The sequence below is a fragment of the Delphinus delphis genome, chromosome 1 (assembly GCF_949987515.2).
Source record: "Delphinus delphis chromosome 1, mDelDel1.2, whole genome shotgun sequence".
NCBI classification, from domain to species: Eukaryota; Metazoa; Chordata; class Mammalia; order Artiodactyla; family Delphinidae; genus Delphinus; species Delphinus delphis.
Window position 1 is genome coordinate 115,357,628 of NC_082683.1, and position 25,579 is coordinate 115,383,206.

At 40.6% G+C, this 25,579-nt stretch overlaps 1 protein-coding gene across 3 annotated transcripts in view; it reads right to left on the reverse strand.

Moving 5' to 3' along the window:
* Positions 1–25,579, reverse strand: part of DCAF8 (DDB1 and CUL4 associated factor 8) — a 43,514-nt gene that overhangs the window by 6,404 nt on the left and 11,531 nt on the right. For 2 of the 3 annotated variants that reach the window (XM_060032549.1, XM_060032541.1), the window contains exons 3-10: positions 22,254–22,328; positions 18,241–18,911; positions 17,133–17,273; positions 15,956–16,050; positions 10,914–11,024; positions 2,147–2,219; positions 1,560–1,617; positions 940–1,047 (exon numbers count right to left, since the gene is read on the reverse strand). In XM_060032549.1, the coding sequence (XP_059888532.1) occupies positions 940–1,047; positions 1,560–1,617; positions 2,147–2,219; positions 10,914–11,024; positions 15,956–16,050; positions 17,133–17,273; positions 18,241–18,911; positions 22,254–22,302 (1,306 nt within the window). In that variant the 5' untranslated portion in view covers positions 22,303–22,328. Of the gene's footprint in view, positions 1–939; positions 1,048–1,559; positions 1,618–2,146; positions 2,220–10,913; positions 11,025–15,955; positions 16,051–17,132; positions 17,274–18,240; positions 18,912–22,253; positions 22,329–24,150; positions 25,063–25,579 lie in introns of those variants that run through there. The other variant, XM_060032558.1, reaches the window with a different exon arrangement.

A 25,579-nucleotide genomic window follows, 5' to 3' on the forward strand; every position in this document is an offset into this window, starting at 1 on the left:
ACTGATGAAGGTATATGCCACAACTGCCTATAAGAAGCACCTGAACTGTGCATGTTACCAAGACTGAACAACAGGGTTCCCCCTGAAATTAGTAAGAGAAACCAGGAGTCCCAACTGCTACATCCAGTTCCATACCAATCATGAGACTGGAATACTTCCTTCTGTATGCCCAAGGACTAAGATCCAAGTACAGGTTTTTCCCTCTCCTCTCACCAGCTCAAGAGAAAAAAGGAAAACTAACTGCTCTCCCCAGTCAACATTATGACAGACATCTGACAGGAGCACTAATAACAACAAAGAGCAGTGATTCCAACTTTTCTGTACATTAGAATCAAAGGGAGCTTTTTAAAAATCCTAATCAGCGTGCACCCCATACCAATTAAGTCAGAATGGATGGGTATGGAAGCCAGGCTTCAGTATCTTTAAAAGATTGTCAGGTGACTTCATTGCACATCAAAGTTTGGGAACCACAGACAGAACAAAAAGGGCCAATCGTCACTGCAAACTTGGGTGAGGTGCTATCACCATTTCTCCTCTTCTGCCTCATTCAGAAGAATTATTCCCTCCTCTTCCCTTTAAGTACAAGCTCACCCCCCTATTTTAGGCAATTCAGTACCACTAACTAAGGAGGGCTTTCCCAAACTCCCTAATAAGTCTTTTAATCCTGAAGCTACCTGAAATCATAAGAAAAATATAGTCAGTCGAGTCTCCTTACATCCAGACCAAGTAACATCCCCGTAGTGGTGAGAGATGCTCCCGAGCCCTCTCTCCTCTAGCACAGGAGGGACTATGAAAACTCCAGCCCAATTAGGCTTGTTGTCACTTGGTGACAGATGGCCTACTCCTTTAGGTAGTTCTTATTTGCACAACCTGCATGAGATACTGTGGTTCTTCAAACCAACAGACTTGGGGTACAGAAACCTAGAAAGACAGTCTCACCTGTGGCGTTATTTCTGTGGCCCTTATATCTCTTAATATACTGGGCCCCATCACTGTGAGAGGAGTTGAAGAGGTAAATGTCTTCATCATTGTAACTGGCCAGGAGCTCTGCCAAGAACAAGCACACAGCAGTGAAGGCAAAGGCTGAAAAAAGCTAGGATCAGGAGTTGGGGGTTGGGGTGGGGCTTCTTGCCAGTAGTGCCCCCTCCTAATACCCAGGTATAGCACCCATCTTACTCAGTTGGAACAGCAGGCACTTCAGGTGTCTAGGGTAGACTAGGAACATGCTGCCAACCCAGGGGTAGCAGAATGCCCAGGAAGATCATACCCATTAATTCAGGAATGAGTCAAAGGCATAAGAACCTGCTCAACCAAATAGCCTGGGCTTTAGGACAAGCCCTGCCAAATATCATCTGCAGCATTCTGCAAGTGCCTGGCATCTCCAAGGGTCATCTGCTGCATCCTCCCGCTGTGTGCTCACCATCAGCAACTACTCCCCAGCTGCTCCACTCGGAGCTATAGCACAGTGGTGAGCACTGGAGGGCACATGCCTCACTGGCTCAGCAGCTCCCTAGACAGAGGGGGCATGCCAGCCTAGGAGCTGGGCCCTGCTCACGTACCTGTGCCGTCGTGGCTGTACACAAGACAGGTGATGTTTGCTTTGGACTCACTGTTCACCTGCAATAAGGAGCAGATACTGACTGATGCCCCACCCCCCCATTTGTTATACCACCTTCAGGAAACAGGTTTTCCTTCAAACTCCCCTATATCCTCTCCCAGAGATAGACAGATAGAGATAGAGACAGAGAGAGAGAAAAAGAGAGAGACAGGGAGAGAGAAGAAGACAGACAGAGAGATAGAGACAGGAGAACAACTGATGAAACTTGACCACCTCGGGGGGAGAGGTCTTTCTACTGGTTGTCTTCTGTGTGCTAGCCATTTCATATATACATTATCTCATTAGGCCTTACCATCATGGTACAAGGCAGTTATCTGTATCTCTATTTTGTCAATAAGAAAACTGAGGCTAACAGAGGTAATAAGGTGACTGCCCAAGATCACAAAACTGGTAAGTGGTAGAGCCAGGATTCAAATCCAGGTGTCTGACTCCAAAGTCCAAGCTCTTCCCACCATACCAACAAGTTTGGGGGCAGGCTTGGGGTTGAGTCAGGGAAGCCTGGAGCCACTGGCCCTTCATGAATCTTACCAGGTGATGAGGGCAGAATTTCTTGAGTACTCCATTGTTTTCATTCTCATCAATTTTCCTCTGGTCATAAATCCTACGGTGGAAGAAGCAATGAAAATGTCAAAATTTACAAACATCCCTTGAAGAGTTGCAATTTGATGTAGTAGCAGGAACACTAGTCAGCTGGATGTCAGGACAGATAAAGGACATTCCCCAATTAGGCTTCTGGCTCAGGTTCTTCCTCAAAAATCTTCTCCCACCCCTCTTCCAAACCAAAACTCTTATCCAGGTACTTCTCATTTCAAGTAGTAATTCTAAATTATATTATTTTGAAGTGGCTTATCTCTTCTCTCAGCTTTTATATCATTTACTGTTTATCTGCACTGAAATAACATTATTATAGAGCCTTTTGCATGCATGTTGCCTCCCCAATACGGTTTATTACTCTTGGGCAGAGACCATGCTTTATGTAAGTCAGTGGGTCTTGAATCCCTTTTTGAAATTTTATTTGGCTAGTTCTTCCCAAAACTATTACAAACCAACACCTATATCTCAAGACTCACTCTCTCCTTCCTTCATTCTCATCAAGCATCAAACTACCTTCACCTTCCTCATCTTTCCAATCCAAACTTTAATCATTTGTGCAACTATTTATGACACATGGATTAGGCGCCAAGTATTATGCCAGGTGCTAGAAATATAGTGAGGAACAAGACAGATCTAGTCTCTGTCTTCACCCATCAGTCTCCTCCAATCTCAGAGTCTCATCCCTCCACAGCTGCTCTTAATCTCATCCCTCCAAGGACCTTGTTTGATTGATTAGTCCATTTCTCACTGATTAGTCCTCTTCCTCACCATTGTCCCATTTCTAAAAATCCTTCCACTGACCTTTCCTACTCTGGCTTTTCCTGTCCTTCCCCCCTGTAGTAGAATTACTGAAAAGAGCAATCTGCATTCAACATTTTCACTCCCTCACCTCCTATTCATTTCTCATTCCATTCTAATCTAGCTTTGGCCTTCAACTCACTACTGAAGCTTCTCTGGCTAAAGTCATCAGTAACCTAACTGCCAATACCAACAAGATACTTTTTTAGGTCTTTCTCTCATCTTGACATTGTTCATTACTCCTTCCCTGAAACACTTTTTTCCCTTGATTTCTAACCACCCTTTAATGTTGTTCATAGGCTTGTCTTTTGTCTACCCCTTAAATGCTGATGTTCCTCAAAGGTCTGGTCTTAAGTACTCCTCTGATTCTACATAAGGAAATTTTAAAACCTAGAGTTCAAGTATATGTGAATGCCCAGAAACTGTGCTTATGTGTATTTTTCCTGGGAGAAGGGATCATGGTTCTCCTTATATTCTCAAAGAGGCCAGAGACTCAAAAGGGAGGAAGAATTCTGCTCTATACTTTCTTTTGGTAATCAAATTCCATTAACACTTTACCACCTATATGTGGATATGTCTCTTAAATCTGTGTCTCCAGCCCACACTTGTTCTGAGTGAGCTCTAGATTTATATCCACACGCCAAATGAATGTTGTAATGGAATGCCCAAAAGTAAAATCATTCTCCTTTTTAAGCTAAGATCATTCTAGACCTACCCTTTCCCCCAAATCTTTGTTAATGGCACCATCCTAAATTCAGGTGGCCAAACCAGGTCCTTTCTCGATGTATCTAGTTTCTTTCCTGTCGATTTGACTTCCTGGGTATATTTCTTGACTATATCTGCCTTCTCCACCCTTAGGCATTTTTTGCCTACATTATTTATAGTAACCTTCTGATCTCTTTGCTCATACTGTCACCAGAATTATGTCTAAAATGAAAAATTTAATGTAAATTCCCTGCTTAAATCTCTTCAGTGATTTTGTACTTTCTACTAAATAAAGTCCAGACTACTTAGTATGGCTGCCTATCACTTCTCCAAGATCCTATGCATTATACAGAAAACAAAAAAACTATGCTTCCTTGAACATACCATGTCACATCTTGTTATCCTAATTCTACACATATTGTTCCCTCTACCTGAAATACTTCCCATTTGCCTTTAATATTTCCTCTGTGAGAAAGAACAGCATAGTGAAATGGTTTCCACCATATTTAAGGCATCTGAACTGAGTTCAGATACTATGCTACTTACTAGATGAGCAATACTGGGTAAGTTACTTAATATTTTTAATCCCTATATATATCTGCTTCTCCCGAATCCTCCTTGAAGGCAGAAACTATGTCTAGTCAAGTGTGTACCTAGCACACAACAGATGCTCAGTAAATGCTGGATGAATAAATGAACGAATTAAGTATTCTCCATAATCCACTAATATCTTGCATAAATAGACTATCCAGGAAATGTTTTTTAAATGAACCAATAAAAAAATAAGACAAACAGGAGACTGCTGTACTACCAATTACTACTCTTCAGCAAATATAGCAGCTGATAATCAGATTATTTTCCCTCTAAACTAAGTCTAAATCAACAGCTCTCAAATGTCACTAAGACATCATTATCTTCCCAAGTCATCAAATTAGTAAAAAATTTTAAATATTCAGTATCTTGTTGTATGGACCATTCCATGTTCCTCTGTATCCAATGCTCTTCTTTATGAGGAAATCTTTACCTACCCTCCTCCCCTTTCTTCCATAAGTATTTATTAAGAACCTACTATATTCTAGATATGATGTTTGAGACTAGAGATTGGCACACTTTTTTTAAAAATTTATTTATTTTATTTAATTTTTGGCTGCATTGGGTCTTCGCTGCTGCGCGTGGGCTTTCTCTAGTTGTGACGAGTGGGGGCTACTCTTCGTTGCGGTGCGTGGGCTTCTCATTGTGGTGGCCTCTCTTGTTGGGGAGCATGGGCTCTAGGCACACAGGCTTCAGTAGTTGTGGTGCACAGGCTTAGCTGCTCTGTGGCATGTGGGATCTTCCTGGACTAGGGCTTGAACCCGTGTCCCCTGCAATGGCAGGTGGATTCTTAACCACTGTGCCACCAGGGAAGCCCCAAACTTTTTCTTAAATGGCAAGGCTGTAAATATTTTAAGCTGGCAGGCCATCCAGTCTCTGTCACAGTTTCCAAACTCTGCCACTGTAGCATGTCATGGATATATGTGAACAAATGGCTATGGCTGTGTTCTAATAAAACTTTATTTACAAACACAGTGTAGACTGCCAAGCCCTGTGCTAGACAGTGGTGATACAAATACAAAAACAATTCCCCTATTATCTGCACATAGGACAGGACCTTGACATTAAAAAAAATTTTTTTTTTTTTAATTTTTAAGACTATTTTCTTAAAGCAGTTTTAGGTTTACAACAAAACTGAGAGGGCAGTATAGAGGTTTTTCATATACTCCCTACCCCCACACATGTATAGCCCCTCCCATTATCAAAATCATTCATCAAAACGGTAGTTTTTTTTTTTTAAACCAAGGATGAACCTACACTGACATGATAATCACTCAAAGTCTATAGTTCACCTGAGGGTTCACTCGTGTACATTCTACGGGTTTGGACAAATGTATAATGACGTATATCCGTCATTATAATATCATAGAGTACTTTCATTGCCCTAAAAATCCTCTGTCCTCTGCCTATTCATCTCTCTTGCCCCACCCCACCCCTGGCTACCACTGACCTTTTTCTTATTTCCACAGTTTTGCCTTTTCCAGAATGTCATACTGTTGGAATCATACAGTATGTAGCCTTTTCAGATTGGCTGATTGGCCTTTTTTTTCACTTAGTAATATGCATTTAAGGTTCCTCCATGTCTATTCATGACTTGATAGCTCTTTTCTTTTTAGTGCTGAATAATATTCCATTGTCTGGATATACCACCATTTATTTATCCATTCACATACTGAAGAACACCTTGGTTGCTTCCGAGTTTTGGCAGTTATGAATAAAGCTGCTATAAACATCCACGTACAGGTTTCTGTGTGGACATAACTTTTCAACTCCTTTGGGTAAATACCAAGGAGCCTGACTGCTGGATTGTATGGTACCAGTGTGTTTAGTTTTGGAGAAACCGTCAAACTGTCTTCTAAAGCGGCTGTATCACTTTGCACTCCCACTAGCAATGTATAAGAGTTCCTGTTGCTTCACAGTACTCACCAGCATTTCGTGCTGTCAATGTCCTGGATTTTAGCCACTCTAATAGATGTGTAGTGGTATCTCACTGTTGTTTTAATATGCATTTTCCTGATGACATATAATGTGGATCATCTTTTCATACACTTGTCATCTGTGTATCTTCTTCAGTGAGGTGTCTGTTAAGGTCTTTGGCTCACTTTTTAATTGGGTTGTTTTCTTGTTGTTGAGTTTTAACAGTTCTTTGTATATTTTGCATAACAGTCCCTCATCAGATGTGCCTTTTGCAAGCATTTTCTCCCAGTCTGTGGCTTATCTTCTAATTCTCTTGAAAGACAGTGTCTTTCACAGAGCAGAAGTTTTTAATTTTAATGAAGTCTAACCTATCAATTACTTCTTTCATGGATGCCTTTGATGTTGTATCTAAAAAGGCATCACCGAGGGACTTTCCTGGTGGCCCAGGGGTTAAGAATCTGCCTGCCAATGCAGGGAACATGGGTTCAATCCCTGGTCCGGGAAGATCCCACATGCCATGGAGCAACTAAGCCCGTGTGCCCCAACTACTGAGCCTGTGCTCTAGAGCACACGAGCCACAACTACTGAGCCTGCATGCCTCGACTACTGAAGCCCACACGCCTAGAGCCCGTGCTCCACAACAAGAGAAGTCACTGCTATGAGAAGCCCATGCACCACAACGAAGACCCAACACAGCCAAAAATAAATAAATAAAATAAACTTTAAAAATAATAATAATAAAAAAATAAAAAGGCATCACCATACCCAAGGTCTTCTAGGTTTTCTCCGATGTTATCTTCCAGAGTTTTATAGTTTTGGGCTTTACTTTCAGGTCTATGATCCATTTTAAGTTAACTTTTGTGAACTGTGTAAGGTCTATGTCTAGATTCAGTTTTTACATGTGGATGTCCAGTTCTTTCAGCACCATATATTGAAGAGACTATCTTTTCTCCATTTGTTGCCTTTGCTTCCTTGTCAAAGATAACTTGACTGTATTTATGGGGGTCTATTTCTGGGCTCTCTATTCTGTTCTTTTGATCTATTTGTCTATTTTACCAATACAATGCTGTCTGAATTACTGTAGCTTTAGAGTATTGATAGGTCTTGAAGTTGGGTAGTATCAGGCTTCCAGCTTTGTTCTTCTCTCTCAATACTGTGTTGGATATCCTGGATCTTCTGTCTCTCCACACAAACTTTAAGAAGCAGTTTGTCGATATCCATAAAATAACTTGCTGGAATTTTGATTGGGATTGCACTGACTCAACAGATCAAGTTGGGAAGAACTGACATCTCCACATTATTGAGTCTTCCTATACCCTGGACATTTTAAATCAAATAAAGAATGGTTTCAGCACTGTCTGAACACCCTTACTGCATTCCTCTCCACAGGCCTCCAGGTGCCCACGAATTTGTTACCTTAAGCCTCTCTCTTCCCTCCTCACCTCCTCTTCCCCCAACTTGCCTTTAATCTAGTGTTCTCTCAATGTTGCTGATAAAGATAGGGGAGCAAACTGACTATTTATTGACTGTGTTTTATAAACCAGGGCCTATACCAAATCCTTTAGCAATAAATTTACATGTCAACCAATCACACTGCCAAATCTATCACAGGATTCATTCACCTGATACATTCTCTTTTTCTTCACTCCTGTAAATTCTTAAACTAACCTAAAAAGGATTTAGTGGCAGAAACTCAAATCTATACCACCCTCTATTTGCCTACCTTTTTTCTTTCTCCCTGCCCATCCCCCCTTTTTGGTCATATTCAAAAAAGCATGACTCTCTTAAATGCTCCTTCACAATCCTAAACTAAAATTCAGTATTTATGATGTGAAAGTCTTGAGGATGAGTAAGCTATTTCTCTGTATTCCCCTAAAGGAATTCCTTCAAGCTAGTGAAAGCTAATGGTGTTATGATATAAAATATTCAGCAAAAGTATTTTCAAATTTGTACTGGCAGGTGAGCCTAAAGTTCTTTCAAAGAAAGAAACAGAAAAGAGGAATTCCAAAACATTCAACTGGCTGAACTGAAGAGGTGCCAGAGAAATTGAGGATGATCAGAGAAGAGCTAGGGTGTGGAAGGGCCATCTGCTCATAGGCGATCAGTGTGCCTCAAAATATACACATGCTTTTGTCGTGTAAACAGCCTATTACGTGCTGAGAATTTGGCATGTACAAAGGGATAAAGGATATTGAGGCTGATAATAAATAGAAGATCTGAGTATTTCTCCTTGTGATGAAATGCTAAAACTAATTTCCAGCCCCACTCTCACCCTGAGAAAGTATTAGCTCTGGATAAAAACATTATCAATTGCAGTTCTCAATACAGCCAATGCCTCCACTCTCCTCCAAACATCAAGGTCCTAGTGCTTGAATTATCTAGAGACACAGACTTTTCCATGAATCCAGAGCTCTAAGCAGGAAATGCAAATTTAAAAATTCAGTAAATGCTTGATTTGGAGGAGGTAGCACCTGAAAATTCTGACAACTACTACCCCTTTTTAGATCAACAGCTTATCTTAAAAAAAAAACTACTGCTAAACATTTGCTATTGATCAATAGAGGAAAGGAATTTAGAAGGCAAGGGAAACAGGGGAAGAAGAAGAGAGCAACAAAGTTGCCCAGTTCTCTTGTGGCAGGATTCTTCAACAAGTTAAGATCATCTCTCAGGTATTTCTAAAAATTTAGTCCCATCCCTGTGATTATTAATAAAATTAATTACAGAATACAGTTATAAAAATATCCTCTTATTTAAAAAGGAAGATGGGACTTCCCTGGTGGCACAGTGGTTAAGAATCCGCCTGCCAATGCAGGGGACACGGGTTCGAGCCCTGGTCTGGGAAGATCCCACATGCTGCAGAGCAACTAAGCCCGTGCGCCACGACTACTGAACCTGTGCTCTAGAGCCCGCAAGCCACAACTACTGAAGCCTGCATGCCTAGAGCCTGTCCTCCCCAACAAGAGAAGCCACTGCAATGAGAAGCACACGCACCAAAACAAAGAGCAGCCCCTGCTCTCTGCAACTAGAGAAAGCCTGCGTGCAGCAACAAAGACCCAACACAACCAGAAATAAATAAATAAAATTATAAATAAATAAATAAAAAGGAAGATAATGCTTTTCATCCACCACCAGGAAAGCATAAAGTCATTCATTCTTCTAGTGATGCTTTCCTTCCTCCCTTTCAAACTGATGATCTGTTGGCAACCAAAGAAAGATACTTAAAAATAGGCCAATTGCACCATCAAAAAATCTACAAACAATAAATGCTGGAGAGGGCATGGAGAAAAGGGAACCCTCTTGCACTGTTGGTGGGAATGTAAATTGATACAGCCACTATGGAGAACAGTATGGAGGTTCCTTAAAAAACTACAAATAGAACTACCATACGACCCAGCAATCCCACTACTGGGCATATACCCTGAGAAAACCATAATTCAAAAAGTCATGTACCACAGTGTTCACTGCAGCACTATTTACAATAGCCAGGACATGGAATCAACCTGTGTCCATCAACAGATTAATGGATAAAGAAGATGTGGCACATATATACAATGGAATATTTTTCAGCCATAAAAAGAAACGAAACTGAGTTATTTGTAGTGAGGTGGATGGACCTAGAGTCTGTCATACAGAGTGAAGTAAGTCAGGAAGAGAAAAACAAATACCGTATGCTTACACATACATATGGAATCTAAAAAAAAAAAAAGTGGTTCTGATGAACCTAGGGGCAGGACAGGAATAAAGATGTAGACGTAGAGAATGAACTTGAGGACACCGGGAGGAGGGGGAAGGGTAAGCTGGGACGAAGTGAGAGAGTGGCACTGACATATACACACTACCAAATGTAAAACAGCTAGTGGGAAGCAGCCACATAGCACAGGGAGATCGGCTCGGTGCTTTGTAACCACCTAGAGGGGTGGGATGGGGCAGGGGAGGGAGATGCAAGAGGGAGGGGATATGGGGATATATGTATGCATATAGCTGATTCACTTTGTTATACAGCAGAAACTAACACAACACTGTAAAGCAATTATACTCCAATAAAGATGTTAAAAAAAAAATAGCCCAATTGGATAGGGATGGGATATAATTGTGACAAAGGGCCAGAAGGAAACTAACAGAATCCATGAACTCTGTTTTCCTCAGGATATATCTCAATAGACAGTGTTACAAGAAATGTTCATAGTAACAAAGATATACTATGAACAAAGATGTTCATAGTAACAAAGATATCACTAAAGATAAAGAAAAGTGGTTCAGGATACTGGGAGCCAAAAACCTGAAGTTCACAATGAGTACTCCCAAGTCAAATTATTTCTGTATCTGAAACCAGCATTCAAAATTTCTAGTACGTGTTAATTTACATATGAAAAATGGTGGAAAATATTTACTAAGAGAGCACTTGCTAGTAAACCTGGGTTTATGCCTAGCTGCTATGTGGAGAACTTGGTCAATTCATCAAACTTCTTTAGAACTTGATAATATCTATAACATGTTAAGCCATCCCTCAGAGATTGCTACATTAGGGAACAGAATATGTCAGAGGAAGTTTAAAGTCTTTGGAAGATGGCAAAAAATTAAAGATGGTGGTTAATGAACTCCTAGGCAATTCATAGCTTTCCATAAGGTAGTAGTACACAATACATCACAGTCTCAAACTCTCAAAGACACAAAAGAGCCACAGACTCACCTTACAAACTGATCTCGTCCACCCACTGCAAACTGGTGGGTATTGGCAGGATTCACATAGATTGTATACAGCCCCACCTTCTTCTCCTTTTCTTTTGTCACCACCAGTTTCCTTCAAGAGTAGAAAAGTATAAAAGTTATATTCTCCAAAAGATCCAGATAGTCATGGCAAGTGAGAATAAAGACAGTAATGCACACACAGCTAATAAGAAACCAAACAGATTCTCACTTGGAAAGAAAGAAAGAAGTGGTTTTGTTTGTTCGTACATTGGAACAAGAAAAAAAACAAAACCCACCACCATATATATTTACTAAATGCTACTTTGGAGATGGAAAAAACATGTAGTAATTTTCTGGTGTTCCTCAAGAAGTATAAATTAAAGGTGTATGTAAGTATTGCTCCTCATTAGCCTTAGCTTGAGTCTAATATGATGACAACCAATCATTAAAGAGACAATACTACCCACATCTTCCTATCCTTTACTTGTAAGTACATCTTCCCAATCATCTGGGAGCAGGGAGTGAGGGAAGGATAAATCACAGGAACAGTGGATAGAAAAGACCTTAAGGGGGACTTCCCTGGTAGTCCAGTGGGTAAGATTCTGTGCTCCCAATTCAGGGGACCTGGGTTCGATCCCTGGTCAGGGAACTAGATCCCGCAGGCATGCCACAACTAAGGAGTCAGCATGCCACAACTAAGGAGTCAGCATGCCACAACTAAAAAGTCCAAACGCTGCAACAAAGATCCCACGTGCTGCAACTAAGACCCCACGCAGCCAAAATAAATAAAAATTAAACATTAAAAAAAAAAAAGGAAAAGACCTTAAGGTCAGAATCTATCTCCCAGATTCCAGAGAAGTGTCATTTAAAACCCAGCTTTAAAAATGCACGATGAAAAACAACAAGCAACGGTTAATACAAAGGAAAACAGTATTAGTCTTCCCTTATTTGAAGCATATTAGGAGCAGAGGTTCTTGTCAAGACAGTTGTTTTTAATGCTGAAAAATTATTTCTAAAGTATTCTTCTGGTTGTACCACAAAAAAGGGTGATTCTTAGGAGGGCATGGGACCCCGAGGAAACCTTTAAAATTTCAGAGTTTTAGCCAGAAGATTTTGGCCAAAGAGCCATAATTTTGTCCCACCTTAAGGGTGGCCCTATTAATACTCCTCCCAGATTGAAGCGTTCATCCTGTCAAATATGACATCATAAAGATTAGTAAATTTATAGAAAAAGGAAGACAGGAAAGGAAGGGACTGGGCTTTAGCTTGCTTGCTTTTTTTTTTTTTTTTTTAACTGCTGAATAATATTCCATTATCTGGATATACCACAGTACATCCATTCACCTACTGAAGTACATCTTGGTTGCTTCCAAGTTTTGGCGATTATGAATAACAGCTTTCATTTTTAATTCTAAGCTTTTGCTCATTTCTGGTGCTTACAGAAAATGAAAAGAACTATAACTATGACAATAAGTTTCTTTGTAAACGATGTTAGCATCCTCTCTGAATGGTCAAAGTCACTCCATCCTAGACTGCTCTAGGCAAAGGAGAAATTTAATTTTAAAATCTCTGCAGCCTTCCGTTAAAAGAATAGTGTACAAAGGTCATTAAAAATAAATGTCATTAGGGAAAACACAAATACACACATACCCAAAACACAAGGCAGAAAACAAGTCAAAAAAAAGTTTCAGGAACAAAACTAGCAATGGAGAAGAGGCAGCTCTAATTTGGGCTTTAGATATAGAAGAGGAATAGGAGCAGCTGCTGCTCTTTTTCAGAGAAACATCTCATTTCCTCAGCAATTTGGATTTTTAGGAGAGGGTCAGACAAACATAACAGTTACCATGCAGAAGCAAAATGAAGAAAGTGAGGGGATAGATTATGAAGTACTGGCTCCACTGTCATCTAATCCTGACAAAGAACTCAATTTTCTATGCCTCCATTTATTCACCTAAAACAAACAATTCTCTCTCCTAATGCATAAATGCACAGAGCACCTTGAGCCCTGTGGGGAAAATGCAGAGGTGCTATAAAAATGATTGATAGGGCTTCCCTGGTGGCACAGTGGCTGAGAGTCCGTCTGCTGATGCAGGGGACACGGGTACGTGCCCCGGTCCGGGAAGATCCCACATGCCGCAGAGCGGCCGGGCCCGTGAGCCATGGCCGCTGAGCCTGCGCGTCCGGAACCTGTGCCCCGCAACGGGAGAGGCCACAACAGTGAGAGGCCTGCGTACCACAAAAAAAAAAAAAAAAAAAAAAAAAAGATTGATAATGGCAGCAGGAAAAAAAAAGTTTTGACACCAGAGCAAGGCAGCACACAAAGCCATATGAAACAAATTTACCAAATTCTGCCTTAAAATTTGCAGTCTTTAGCGGGCTGGTATGTTCCAGGAAAAAGGGAACAACAATTACAGATCAAACCAACGGATTCCTCTGAAGAATATCTCAAACTAGCTTCCGCTGGCTAAATGAATATCCCACCCACAGCTCCAAATCCAACTCCTCCTATGATGTTAGCCAATATCACCAGATTCCAGAATCTCAGCTATTATGTACATACAAAAGAAAAATTCCCCTATGCCAACTTCACACAAAAAAGTGTCTCTGATATAAGCAGATGTTCAGGCACCAGCTTAACACATACGGATACACATTCTAGCCATGACCTTCACATTCAGTCCTCATTCTAGCCTTCCACTAATTCAACCCCTAAAGCAAAAACTTTCTTAAGGCCAGGATCTGGACCTCCTCCTACTCTAAGTTTCTCCTATGTTCCCCCTTTTAGTTTCTATCCCACCTATTACTGCTTGCACCTAGATCCACTGATCAACTCTCAGCCAGATTTTCTGCTTACACCTTTTCATTACACATTCAATAATCTGCCAGTCATGTACTCTGCCCATTACTTGAACCAGATTCCCAATTTCTTGTGGCCTAACAGTAGTTTTCCTCTGAACCTGATCCATAGGATCTCATTCAGCTTCACAACACTGTACCAGAGCAGACCAAACAAACTCATATCATTTTTTCCATCTTTGCCCTTCCACTCCACTCTGGAAAACTTGCTGATGTTCCATTATCAGCACAGAATCATGGAACTGGAGAACTGAAAATAACAAACATCATTCAGTTTAAGAGATTAAATGATTTTCTCAAAGCTATATAACTGCAGGCTAGTACTAGAAGGCAGATCCCTTGTCACCCAGGCCTCTTTGCTTTCCAGGAGACATCCATTCATTATCTCTCAATCTTCATCCTCTTAAGTTTTATATAAATAACCAGTATATCCTTTCCACAAGCCAAAAACATTTCCATCCTTTAACCACTATTTTAAATTCTTCACTTTCTAGACAACTTTTTGTATACTTATCTCTCTAAAAATAAAAGTCTAATAATAATCAGCCTTAAGATTATATTCCCTATATTAACTTATATTTTACTTGTATGCTATGTAAATTAGGGACACCCCTTACTCAATATTGGTATTGACATGTAAGATTTAAGATAATTTTTAAGGGGGGAGAGTTCTGAAAAGTTGAAATCTTGAGTTCTTCCTCACTTTGTGATCCTAGAATAAACTTCCAGAATGGCATATTAAAAAAAAAAAAAGATAGTTTTTAAGACTAACAATACAATAAATAATGTAGATAATCTATCAACTAGGCAGTCGTTAAACAAACTGTGGTACACCAATGCTATGACACAGATGTCATGGTTAAAATTGAGGTAGGCCATAGGGACTTCCCTGGCGGTCCATGGTTAATTAAGACTTTGCCTTCCAACGCAGGGGGCATGGGTTCAATCCCTGGTCAGGGAGCTAAGATCCCACATGCCTCTTGGCCAAAAAACCAAAACATAAAACAGAAGCAACACTGCAACAAATTCAATAAAGACTTTAAAAATGGTCCACATAAAAATAAATAAAATGTTTACAAAGAAAAAATTAGGTAGGTCTTTTTGGTCTGATGTAGAAAGCTCTCCAAAATACATCATAATGTGAAAAAAGTAAATTGCAGGAACATATGTGTATGTAAGTTTATATACACGTACAATTATCCCATGTTGGAGGGAAGAGTGTACATGTATATAGTAAGATACATAAATGTATACAAAAAGGATTGAAAAGGTATTCAAAATTTTTAACAATGGTTATCAATAGCTAGAAAAGTGGTGGGCAGGGGAGGTATACATGAGGGAGCATTTACATTTTGTCCATATACTTCATTATTTGAGTTTTTAAAACAAGATATATTTGTTTATTATAAGAGCAATAAAAATGAAAAAAGAAAACTGAAATAATTAGTAGCTACAATTCAATAAGTTCCAACCATGGTGCCAGACACTATGCTGAGGTATCAAACACATTTATCAATAATCCTCACAGAAACGAGAAAAAGAGAGAATAAGACTGACTGATTATACCCATAGTGAGGCTGAAGAAACTGAAGTTCAGAAAGATTATATAGGTCATTACTAGTAGTGCCCAAGTTGAGATTTGATCTAGGTCTGCCTGGATCCAAATAAGATGCTATGCTCTTTCTATGATATCACATAGCTAAAAGGGGATATAATTTACCTATGAATCTCTGATTCAAGTAAAAATGAGCTGTGATATGATAGAGTTCTACTACAACTACCAATATTTTTGTTCAAGAATTATCATTTAATTTTTACATTTCTACACAAAATTGAAGTGAAAACTACATAGGAGCATATCTCTAAGTTGCTAGGAACATGCTTCTTGTGGGGAAGCTGAGTGGCACCCAAGTGAATGGAGAGTGGAAGATCATCCAGTTATTAAAGCCCACATATAATAAGATAACTGAACCCTGCTTTAGAAATGAAGACAGGCGAATAGTATTTTACTGCTGAGAAAGAGACAACAACCAAGAAATAAGGAATTGCCCTAAACTCATCTGTTTCTTATCATAAATACAAAGGAACCATTCTGATGGACCAGAGAGTTGAGCATTACCTAGGACACATGCAATATTTTCAAAGCCAAGAAATCCAGTTCTGTAAAAATACTATTGCTATACTTACGAAGCTGGCCGGTCTTGTCTGAGGTCAATGGTGAAGACAACTGCATCTTCACCTGCAGATAGGAACGTACAGGGAGAGTCTGGTTCCAGGGCCAACTGAAGGAGAAAAAAGGGAAAGCATGAGGTTTCTAAAGATTAAAATTAGAGGTTGTCTAACTCATTCCTTTATCTTTACAAAGGGCTGCATTTAAAATGTCTCAGCAAGAGAAACATCTGCCTTTTTTGTTGTAAAATCCCAGGAAAGAAGATAATTTAATAAGCCCATTCTCTCTTGCTCTGTGTGAATTATTCACAGCTTGTTTATTCTATACAAGTCAAAAGGACAGGTGATTTGCTATTTTAATTAAGTCTCCAAGGGATCTGAACAGTGATACCAAAGGAAAACACCGCCATTAGGGCTCATCCTCAAAATCAATTCCACACTCTCAGGTGGGGAGAGAAATGGCACCCAAGTTTCATTCCCTACAGCTTAGTTCTAAAAGTTAGTTATCTAGTGGGTTGGGGGTAGTCTTAAGAATCAAAGAAATAGGTAATTTTCATATTTCTTGAGCCATGGGGGAGGAAAGCATACTCCAGGTCCACCTACATATTTGCTTAGGGTTTGTAAAAAAAAAAAAAAAAAAAAAAGGACCATCCTCCTTCCACGGCATGGAAGAAAACAGTGCCTACTCTGAGACTAGGCAGCTCTTGGCTCCTCACTGGCTGCCATCATGATTATTTGGCCTATATTCCCAGCTCTAAATAGGGCTTCCAGAAATAGTACTGTTTATGCACTGAGAGTTGTGAGCAGAAAAGCTGGAGCTCTCACATATGAGAAGCCAACAGCTAGCACCTTAGAGCTGTTAAAATGTTCTAAATACAATAGGAGTAAATTTTAAAGGTTTGGAAGGCACAGGAGACCTCAAGGATCTCCAAACCAACCATGGCTCAGCTTAGGAGTTAAGTATTATCAGGTGAATGTTCCATGTGCAAGATCTAGAGACCTCTCAAATACCTGCCTTCTGAGAAGTTTAGTGTGGCTGCTTTTTCTCCCATCTTACCTACAAATCCTAGGACTGAAAGAAGTGATGGAGGTGACCACAACAAAGGGGACACAGTGGACAGAGATACTGGAGGGCTTTGGCTGAGATCCACAGAGGAGTTGAACTGCACAACCTTTGGGGCAAGGGCTTACTTACCTTGTGGGATGCTCCCTTGTGCTGGGCCACACGCTTTGTATTCTTGCAGCACTGTGTAGCAGACAACTCTGCTACCCGAACCTGCCCATCACGGGCACACATGGCCAGGGTGGAATCACCACTGTTAGGAAGGAACTTGGCCTGGGATGTTAAGAATAAAAAAAAGGGACAAGAGAAATTGAAGAGGTGAATTTGAGAGGGAAAAACATGATGACAACCCCAAATCATCCACTTTTGCTACACAACAGCTGGAAACTTAGACCTCCTGCTCTTATACAGTTGGCTCAAGTCCAATTTCTTCCAAGGGTTAAAGGAGAGGAAAAGAAAAAATTTCTGATATGAGAGGATTTCTGTTGCTTCTAGAAGGCTGAACTGGTATGAGTGCTCAGGTGAACTAGGACTATACCCAGTAAGAAAGAAAGGTAAGGGAAAAAGGAGAAAATCTTCCTTGACTCAGGAAGTAAACATAAACTTGCTACAAAGAAAAAGGAAACTAGAGGGGATATTGGGGAAGGAAAGAGAACATGCTTAGGGATAAATGGCTAGTACCATATGATGGATGGGGCTGGCAAGTAAAACTTCCAGAGAATAACAATATTAACAATATTTATCAAACGTTTATTAAGTACCAGGCACGGTTCTAACTGCTTAGCTTCTACTGTTATTTAATCCTCATAATCCTGTATGTTATTAGCCCTATACTATAGGTAAATAAACTGAAGACAGAGGTTAAATAAACTTGCCCAAGATCACGTAGCTAGTTAAGGGGTTGGACCAAGATTTAAACTCAACTAGATTGGTTCAAGAGCCTCTGCTCTTGTATTGTAACGCCTCCTAGCATGGCACTTAGTGCCTTCCTGATGATTTCCAAGCACCCTTTCTATTATAATGAGGCTTCTAACAGTCTCTGTGCTCAAGGAAACAAAAGGGTGCCATGAGTCTTTCAGTGTATTTAACTCCTCTAAGTCATTATGGGAGCCAAGGAAGGACCGAGTCCTGATATCTAATTCCTACCACAACTCACTATCACTCCTACTCCAGGCAGCAGCTCAGGTTTGTCTAACTCGTGCCTGATTTTCTCAGTTGCCAATCTGCTCCCTCGCCTCACCTGGAAGACATTGCTTTTGTGGCCGCTCTCAAAGTCCAATACTGGCTGTCGCCGTACCCAGTCCCAAACCACCACTTTCAGGTCATCGCTGCCACTGGCCAGCCAGGTGCCGCGCTGGTTAAAGTGCAGGGTATTAACACAACCAGTATGGCCCTCAAGCCCATGCTGCAGGCGGAAACGCTGCACAAAGACTCTTGCCCCACAAGCCTCATACACAAAGCGGGCACTTGAACCCAGCTCCCGCTCCCGAAGGGCAGGAAGGGCTTGCCAGCGAGGTCGGGGCAGGACTGAGGTCTCCGAGGACACCCAGTCCTCCAGGGCCCGCTCATCATCTGATGAGTCCTGGTCACGGTTTGCCCGCTTGCGCTGTACACGACGACGAGGATGCTCTTCTTCCTCCTCTTCTTCATCCTCTTCTTCCTCTGAGCGGTCATGGACTTGGTTTTCATCATTGATGGAGTAATGGCCAGTGTCCTCCATGCTGTCAGAGTCCTTGTCTTCACCTGAGCTCTCTGTATCTGTGCCTCGACTTTCTGTGCTGGTGCGGTTGGGGCCACCATCATCCCCGGTCAAGCTCAAGCTCAGGTCTGAGGCCTCCACTTCAATGCCTGAGGATGTCTCCCTCCCCTCCTCAGCACCAGACATCTCCTCTGGACTGCTAGACAGGCTTCCTGCATGTTAGTGAGGAATGGGTAGGTGAGGGGGAAAAATAAGGAAGTAAGATAGTGACCAGAAGGATTCCCACTCCTTAGTCTAAAAAATCATCACACCAAAAGACCCAGAAACCAACTTTGGTCAAAATGTTTTCATTACATATGCTTATAAACAGTACCTTCTGAGAGGGAATCTTGAAAAGATTAAAACCAAAGTCACACACAAATAAAGAACTGCAGGACAACCAAAGATTATAATAAATTCTCAAGAAGCAAAGCACTGGCAGATTTTATAAAAGTATGCCTGATACAACTACCTTAGGCTCTATTTTGCTAGATGGGCATCCATTAGTTATAGCACATAATTAAGCTGAACGTAAGAAAAAAGAACAGCCATCCCTGAGCTTCCCTGGTGGCACAGTGGTTAAGAATCCGCTTGCGAATGCAGGGGACAGGGGTTCAAGCCCTGGTCCAGGAAGATCCCACATGCCGCGTAGCAACTAAGCCCTTGTGCCGCAACTACTGAGCCTGCGCTCCAGAGCCCACGAGCCACAACTACCAAGCCCGCACACTGCAACTACTGAAGCCCGTGCGCCTAGAGCCCATGCTCCGCAACAAGAGAAGCCACCCAATGAGAAGCCCGTGTGCCGCAACGAACAGCAGCCCCCGCTCGCCACACCTGGAGAAAAGCCCGCACGCAGCAACAAATACCCAACGCAGCCATAAATAAAAATAAATAAATTAAAAAAGAACAGCCATCCCCAGCAAGAGTTGGACTATTTACCACTTCGAGAAAGCACCACTACCTCCCACCTCTTAAACCCTACAGTTTCTTCCCCCAAGGATCCAGAAGGAAGTGCAAGGGACAAGTGGAAATTGTGACCATTTGAGTGGCTTCTTGCTCTCTTTTTTGCTGATAAATGTATTCTGCCTTACTTCCATTAATTTAATAATCGTATTACTAGTTTTAGATATAGGAATTCTAGTGAGACAAAGTTTTATCAGGAAGCATAAATAAAATTGACAAAAAGCAGGGCTACTACAGCAGGACCTGAAAAGAAAAGTTCATATTCTAGGTCTGCCATATTGGTAGTTATAAAATAACTGGGTCACTTTGAGCAATATAATCCCCAAAATTAGATACTGAATTCTCCTATCTAACAGCCAAATCATATTCTAGTGAGCACTTTGGCAATTATCTAGGGCCAAAAGGACCACAACTTCCAAACTAAGGTCAAGATGTAAAGAAAGGAAGGGGGTGAATGAGGATTTTAAACCTGCTCATGGCCTCCTTTCCTCAGATGACAATAAATTTTATCTTGCCAGAAGTAAAGGCTATTAGGTAGGAAAGGCTGACCAGCTATGTGTGACTGGTATAAGCTATTCAACTCCAATACCACATTGATGTTTAAGGATTCAAAATGGGAATATCTTCTTGCTTAGTCATCTGGATTAGAGCAATAATTTCTGAAGATCTTTGAAGCAATGGAACCTCTTTTCAATGAACTCTTAGGCAAAGCCCAATAAAGAAAACAGATAAACAATACACACACTTTTTGGTTCAAGTAGTGACAGAAGGTTGGGAGACACACACAAACAGCTCTTTTCAAATAGCACCTCAACTAAGAGCACAGTGTGAAAACGACTAGGAACTGGAAGAAAAAGGGGAAAAGTGCAGCAATTTGCTCCCAGGAACTACATTTGCTGAGGCTGCTGTATATGCTGAGAAAGATTAATAATTGTGGTTTTTGAAATGAAATTGAGTTTGAGATTGGGAGTGGTGAGAAGGGATAAAATATCACACCCATCACTTCTGAGAAGAAGAAAAAGAAATGAAACATCAAAACTCCTAGCATTTATTGTTAAAATTAAGATGACTTTGGGGGCCCTACCACATTAAGATAAGGGCCAGAGCATATCGCAAGCTCAGCAAGAGGACACTAACAGTCAATGACCAAGATAATAGCTAGGGGTTGGCAAATTTTTTCTGTAAAGGGCCAGATAATAAAAAGTTTAGGCTTCTAAACTTTGGACCATATGGATGTATGGCACAACTACTCAACTCCACTGCTGTAGCACAAAAGTAACCATAAACACTATGTAAATAAATGCAGCATGACTGAGTTCCAGTAAACTACAAAAACAGCAGCCTGCAGGCCTGTGGATTTAGCCTGCAGGCCATAATTTGCCAATCCCTGATCTAGCTAATGGCCAAACTCCAAATCAATTGTATACCTCCAACCCCTCTAGAATCCTGTGCCTTTCAACTAAGCCTAGTGAAAAATCTGAATCACTCTCCTTTAGAGAAGATAAATGAACACCAGTGGTAAGAAAAGAACAAAGGGGCAATAAAACATCATGCTGAAAATCTCCCTTTCCCTTACTCACTTCATTGCTCTACCAAACACGTCAACTAGAATTTAGACGATAATCTTAAAACTACAAGGTGCTGAGGAATGCTGAACACTATACTGCCCAACTATATCCATTTGAAGGACCTTCTCTAGTTTGTAAGTTGGCCCAGAGTGGATGCACTGGTCAAATAACCCAGGTAGTAGCTATACTCTACCAGAATCATGATATTCTGCCTTCAAATCTGCAGTAGACCCAGTGATTTAATACTTGGTAGCACTGGTGGAAGGAAGGAAAGGAAGCAGGGAGGGAGGGAGGGAAGGAGGGAGGGAAAGAAAGAAAGGAAGGAAGGAAAGGAAAAAAAGGAAGAAAGAGAAGAAAAGAAAAAGAAAGAAAAAAGCCCCAACTGCAGCTATTTATAACTTCATCTCTTATCTAATTATCTCTACTGAACTATGATCTACTGTGAAAAGAGACCTCTCCTTATAACTGGGGAGCCTTGCCTTCCCAACAACTCCCTTGGTTCCACCACCAATTGGATCTTCTTTTTCTCCTTTATTAACAGCATCTCCTAGGTTTTGTCCACCCTTACAAAATTCCAAACCACTTGACCTCTTAGAGGGACAACTCTATTATTGATCTTCTGAAAACAATCAGATAAAAGCTGAAGGAGCAAAAGTACCAGGTAGTCCAAGGTGTTTCCTGTGTAGTTTCCTACACTCAAAACAACACAGGAAGAGTTCATTCTTTTTTTTTTTTTTTTTTACATCTTTATTGGAGTATAATTGCTTTACAATGGTGTGTTAGTTTCTGCTTTATAACAAAGTGAATCAGTTATACATATACGTATGTTCCCGTATCTCTTCCCTCTTGCGTCTCCCTCCAAGAGTTCATTCTTAGGAAAGATTTCCTTCCCTCCGCTAAAATCCAAGTCTCCACTCTCTTTGCGGGAGGAGGAGAACCTCAGTCGATAGCAAAAATAGCTTCACCTTCATTATGGCCCCTTACCATTAGCTAAGTCTGTTTTGCCATCTGTGCTGCTCCCTTTGCTGGACATCTTGAATGATGTTTACTGCAGCCAGCCTGGATCGAGAAGAGTAAGAAAATGAAACAATTAGGAAACAATCTGGGAAAGATGATAAAAGGCACCAGGAGATTTAACAATGTACAGCCTTTGTCATTTTTACAAAATTGATTTTTTTGTGTGTTCTCAGCAGGGCTTCTCAGCTGCTGAAAATTATGCCAGATATTATCCCCCCATGTCTAAATTCCATAAAGAGACATATCTTTGGGAGGCTAACTGCCATTTCTTCTGAGTAATTGGCAGTGATTTTTCAGATGGGAAAGAAGGAACTGAAATAAATCCTGGAACAGCAGGTCTATATCAAGTGACATGTATTGCAAGCAAGCAGAGTCTTAATTCAAAAAGCTAGCTTCAGCACTACCCTCTAAGGCAAAAACTTTCTGTTGTAAATAATCATCGTATGTATCCACAAACTCTATGAAACACTTGCCTTCACAACATGAAGAGGAAGGTCAGACTCTGAATATCATTTCACACACAGAACAGCAGAGATAGAAGAAACTGAGCTCTTGGGGTAACAGCCTGAGCTTTATGGTCATTCAGATGCCTAGCTTCAAACATACAGGCACAGATATTAACTAAGGATTATAAGAAGCAGAGCAAATTAGAACTCAGGAGTATCCTACCCCTAAAAAAGAACCTAAAAGGTTTTTTCTTCCCTTTTATGACTAGTAAGTCAGTCACCAAGTGCAAAGCTGGAAAAGAAAGTGCAACATTTCCATTAAAACCATCTCAGTCCATTTCATAAAATGGCAAGCACTATTTCACCTAGTTCCACCAACTTTCACCAGGTTTGTCTGTTTAGCAAAGCCCTAACTAGGAGTCGGGGTACCTAGCTTTATTCCTTTTATACCACTATAATACAGTCATTATTTTTTCAGGGCCTCACTCCCACCTCAAGCAAAGTCCAAAGAGCAAAGAATAATATTATTCAGACCAGAATTTTGTTAAGCCCTTTCAGTGCCTTGGACAAAAGGCACTGAAAAGACAAAGTATGATTATGACTCCAGTCCTTGTACCCAGGCACACTGGCCTCTAATCTTTCAACAGTCCTTTCATTCCCATAACAATTATCCCAGAAGCAGCCCCATCCTTATCTTTACCCGCTTCTCTCCTCTACAAAAATCCAAGTTGCTTCAAAAAATTTTTTTAAAGTGTCCTCTGCTAAGAGACAGCTGCCCAAAGCTTGCTCACATTAGGCCAGGGTGGGGGAGTAGAAATAATGCAAGAGCAGGACTGAGGCTGAATTTGAGGGAGGGACACCTGGAAGGGTGATGATGAAAGACAATGCCAACAAAAAACAGATTTGTGAAGCCACATAAAGAAAAACAGTGAAGAGCTGTTTGCAGAGCAGGCTGTTTCCCTCCTCCTACTTCAATGATGTATTTTTGTACAGCACTGCTCACACAACACTTGTTTTTTTCCTCTCAGTAGTCCCTGTTTATATTCTTCAGTAGCTCAGCAATATCTTCTTCCTCACCTAGGGTTTAAATTAATTACATTAATTGCAAAAGTTCTATGAAGCAGGGAAAACAACTGTACTACTTTAAGATTTAAAACTAAGGTCATAGGCATACCTTATGGTCAACTGAGAAGAGAACTGATGCCTTCTCACCTCCAGAATCAAGACTGTCAACCACACCATACTTCCCATCTCACTGTTATCCACTCCTAGAGAAGTATTGAGCAGCTCCAGAGACCCTTTCTCAAAACTGAATCTCATCAACTTCTACAGAAGCCCAGACTGCCTGAACTTTAGACTCATAGTGGCTCTAGAAAACACATTTGCTAGGCAGGAGGTGCCAAATGCCTAATGCTTACCTAGCTCTGAGAACCACTTCTCAGAAAAGGAGAGCCATGAGGTTGAACCTATACCCAGAGGTTGTAAAGCTCATCTTCTGGGACACTGGTTTAAGGTTCTTGCAAGAAGCGATCTTTTCTTTGAGGAAAAAAGTTCACAGAATTTATTCCTAAATTCAGAAACAGAACAAAACCTATGAATGCTTATGTCAACTCTGTTTCATCACCAAGCTGATAGGCAGAGAGCTTCTAAAAGTCACATTTTAGGGGCCACAGAGTTTAGTATAAGTAGTCCTAGGCTGAAAATTGGAAGTCCAGGGTTCTAGTACTAGCTAAGTTATTAACAAACTTTGTGATGTGACCTTGGATGTGCTGCTTAATCTTCTCTGGGCTTCATTTTCTTCTTTTGTAAAACAGTATTAGTAATTCCAGAGATGGTACAGTTAAACAAAATTATATGTTAAAACTTCTGCAGAAGGACACTCTTAGAGCAGTGATCTCAAAACTGATTATGAACTTCTATCAGTGAAAACTCTGAGCATGAACCCACATTTAATCAATTCACATTAAATATTAAGCTTGATTTTTCTAGAAAAAACTTAAAATTTCAACATTCCCTCCCTATACACCACTGGATCATCTTCCATATCCCTTGGAGTACATACATTCCCATTTTGGGGGATCACGTCTCTAAGAAGCCAAGAAACTTCGATGACACTGATAAAATACAATTACTTTGGGGATGAGTTGTTATCATATAAATGTCTGTCAAAATGAAGAAACTTAAAACCATCTCAATTCTGGGGTAGAAATTAGAGTAAGTGCCCAAATTAAAGCAGGCTAAGGTGCTATGACTGTGCCCTAGGTCTTAAGTACAGGAGTCACTCTAGAATTTCTTCCATCACCAAAGAATACAACCTTATAAATCTGAGGTAGGGACCATATCTGATCCCAAACTTAAATTACCTTCTTCACTCTTTAATGCACTCCATTCCCAACAAATCCACTGTTTTTACCTTGATCAATTTCCATGTAAAATCCAGTCCAGAGCAAACCAATCTGAGCTTGGAAGAGCTGATGAGCTCACTGCCCCAGGTAGCTGGGGGAGTTTAATTAGATTAGCTCTACTGCCTGTACTCTAAAAATAACCATAACCCCTGCCAAAGTGAAGGTTAAAGAGTAAACTATTGGAGGATGGGGAAAAAAGACCCAGGTGTCATTTTAATTTCTACCTAAGAAATTCCAGTGACCTAGATTCCTCCTGTCTTAATAAGAAAAAGGCCTTAAATTTTAAACCAAATACATGACAAAATATTAACTAAAAATCAAGCAGAGGGGGAGTTAAAACAGGATGTAAGAGTACTTTGTGGAAGAGGCACCAAACATCTCTTGTTTAAAACCAACGGGGCTGCTTTCTTATCCTAATATTGATGAAAGATTTATACAAGAA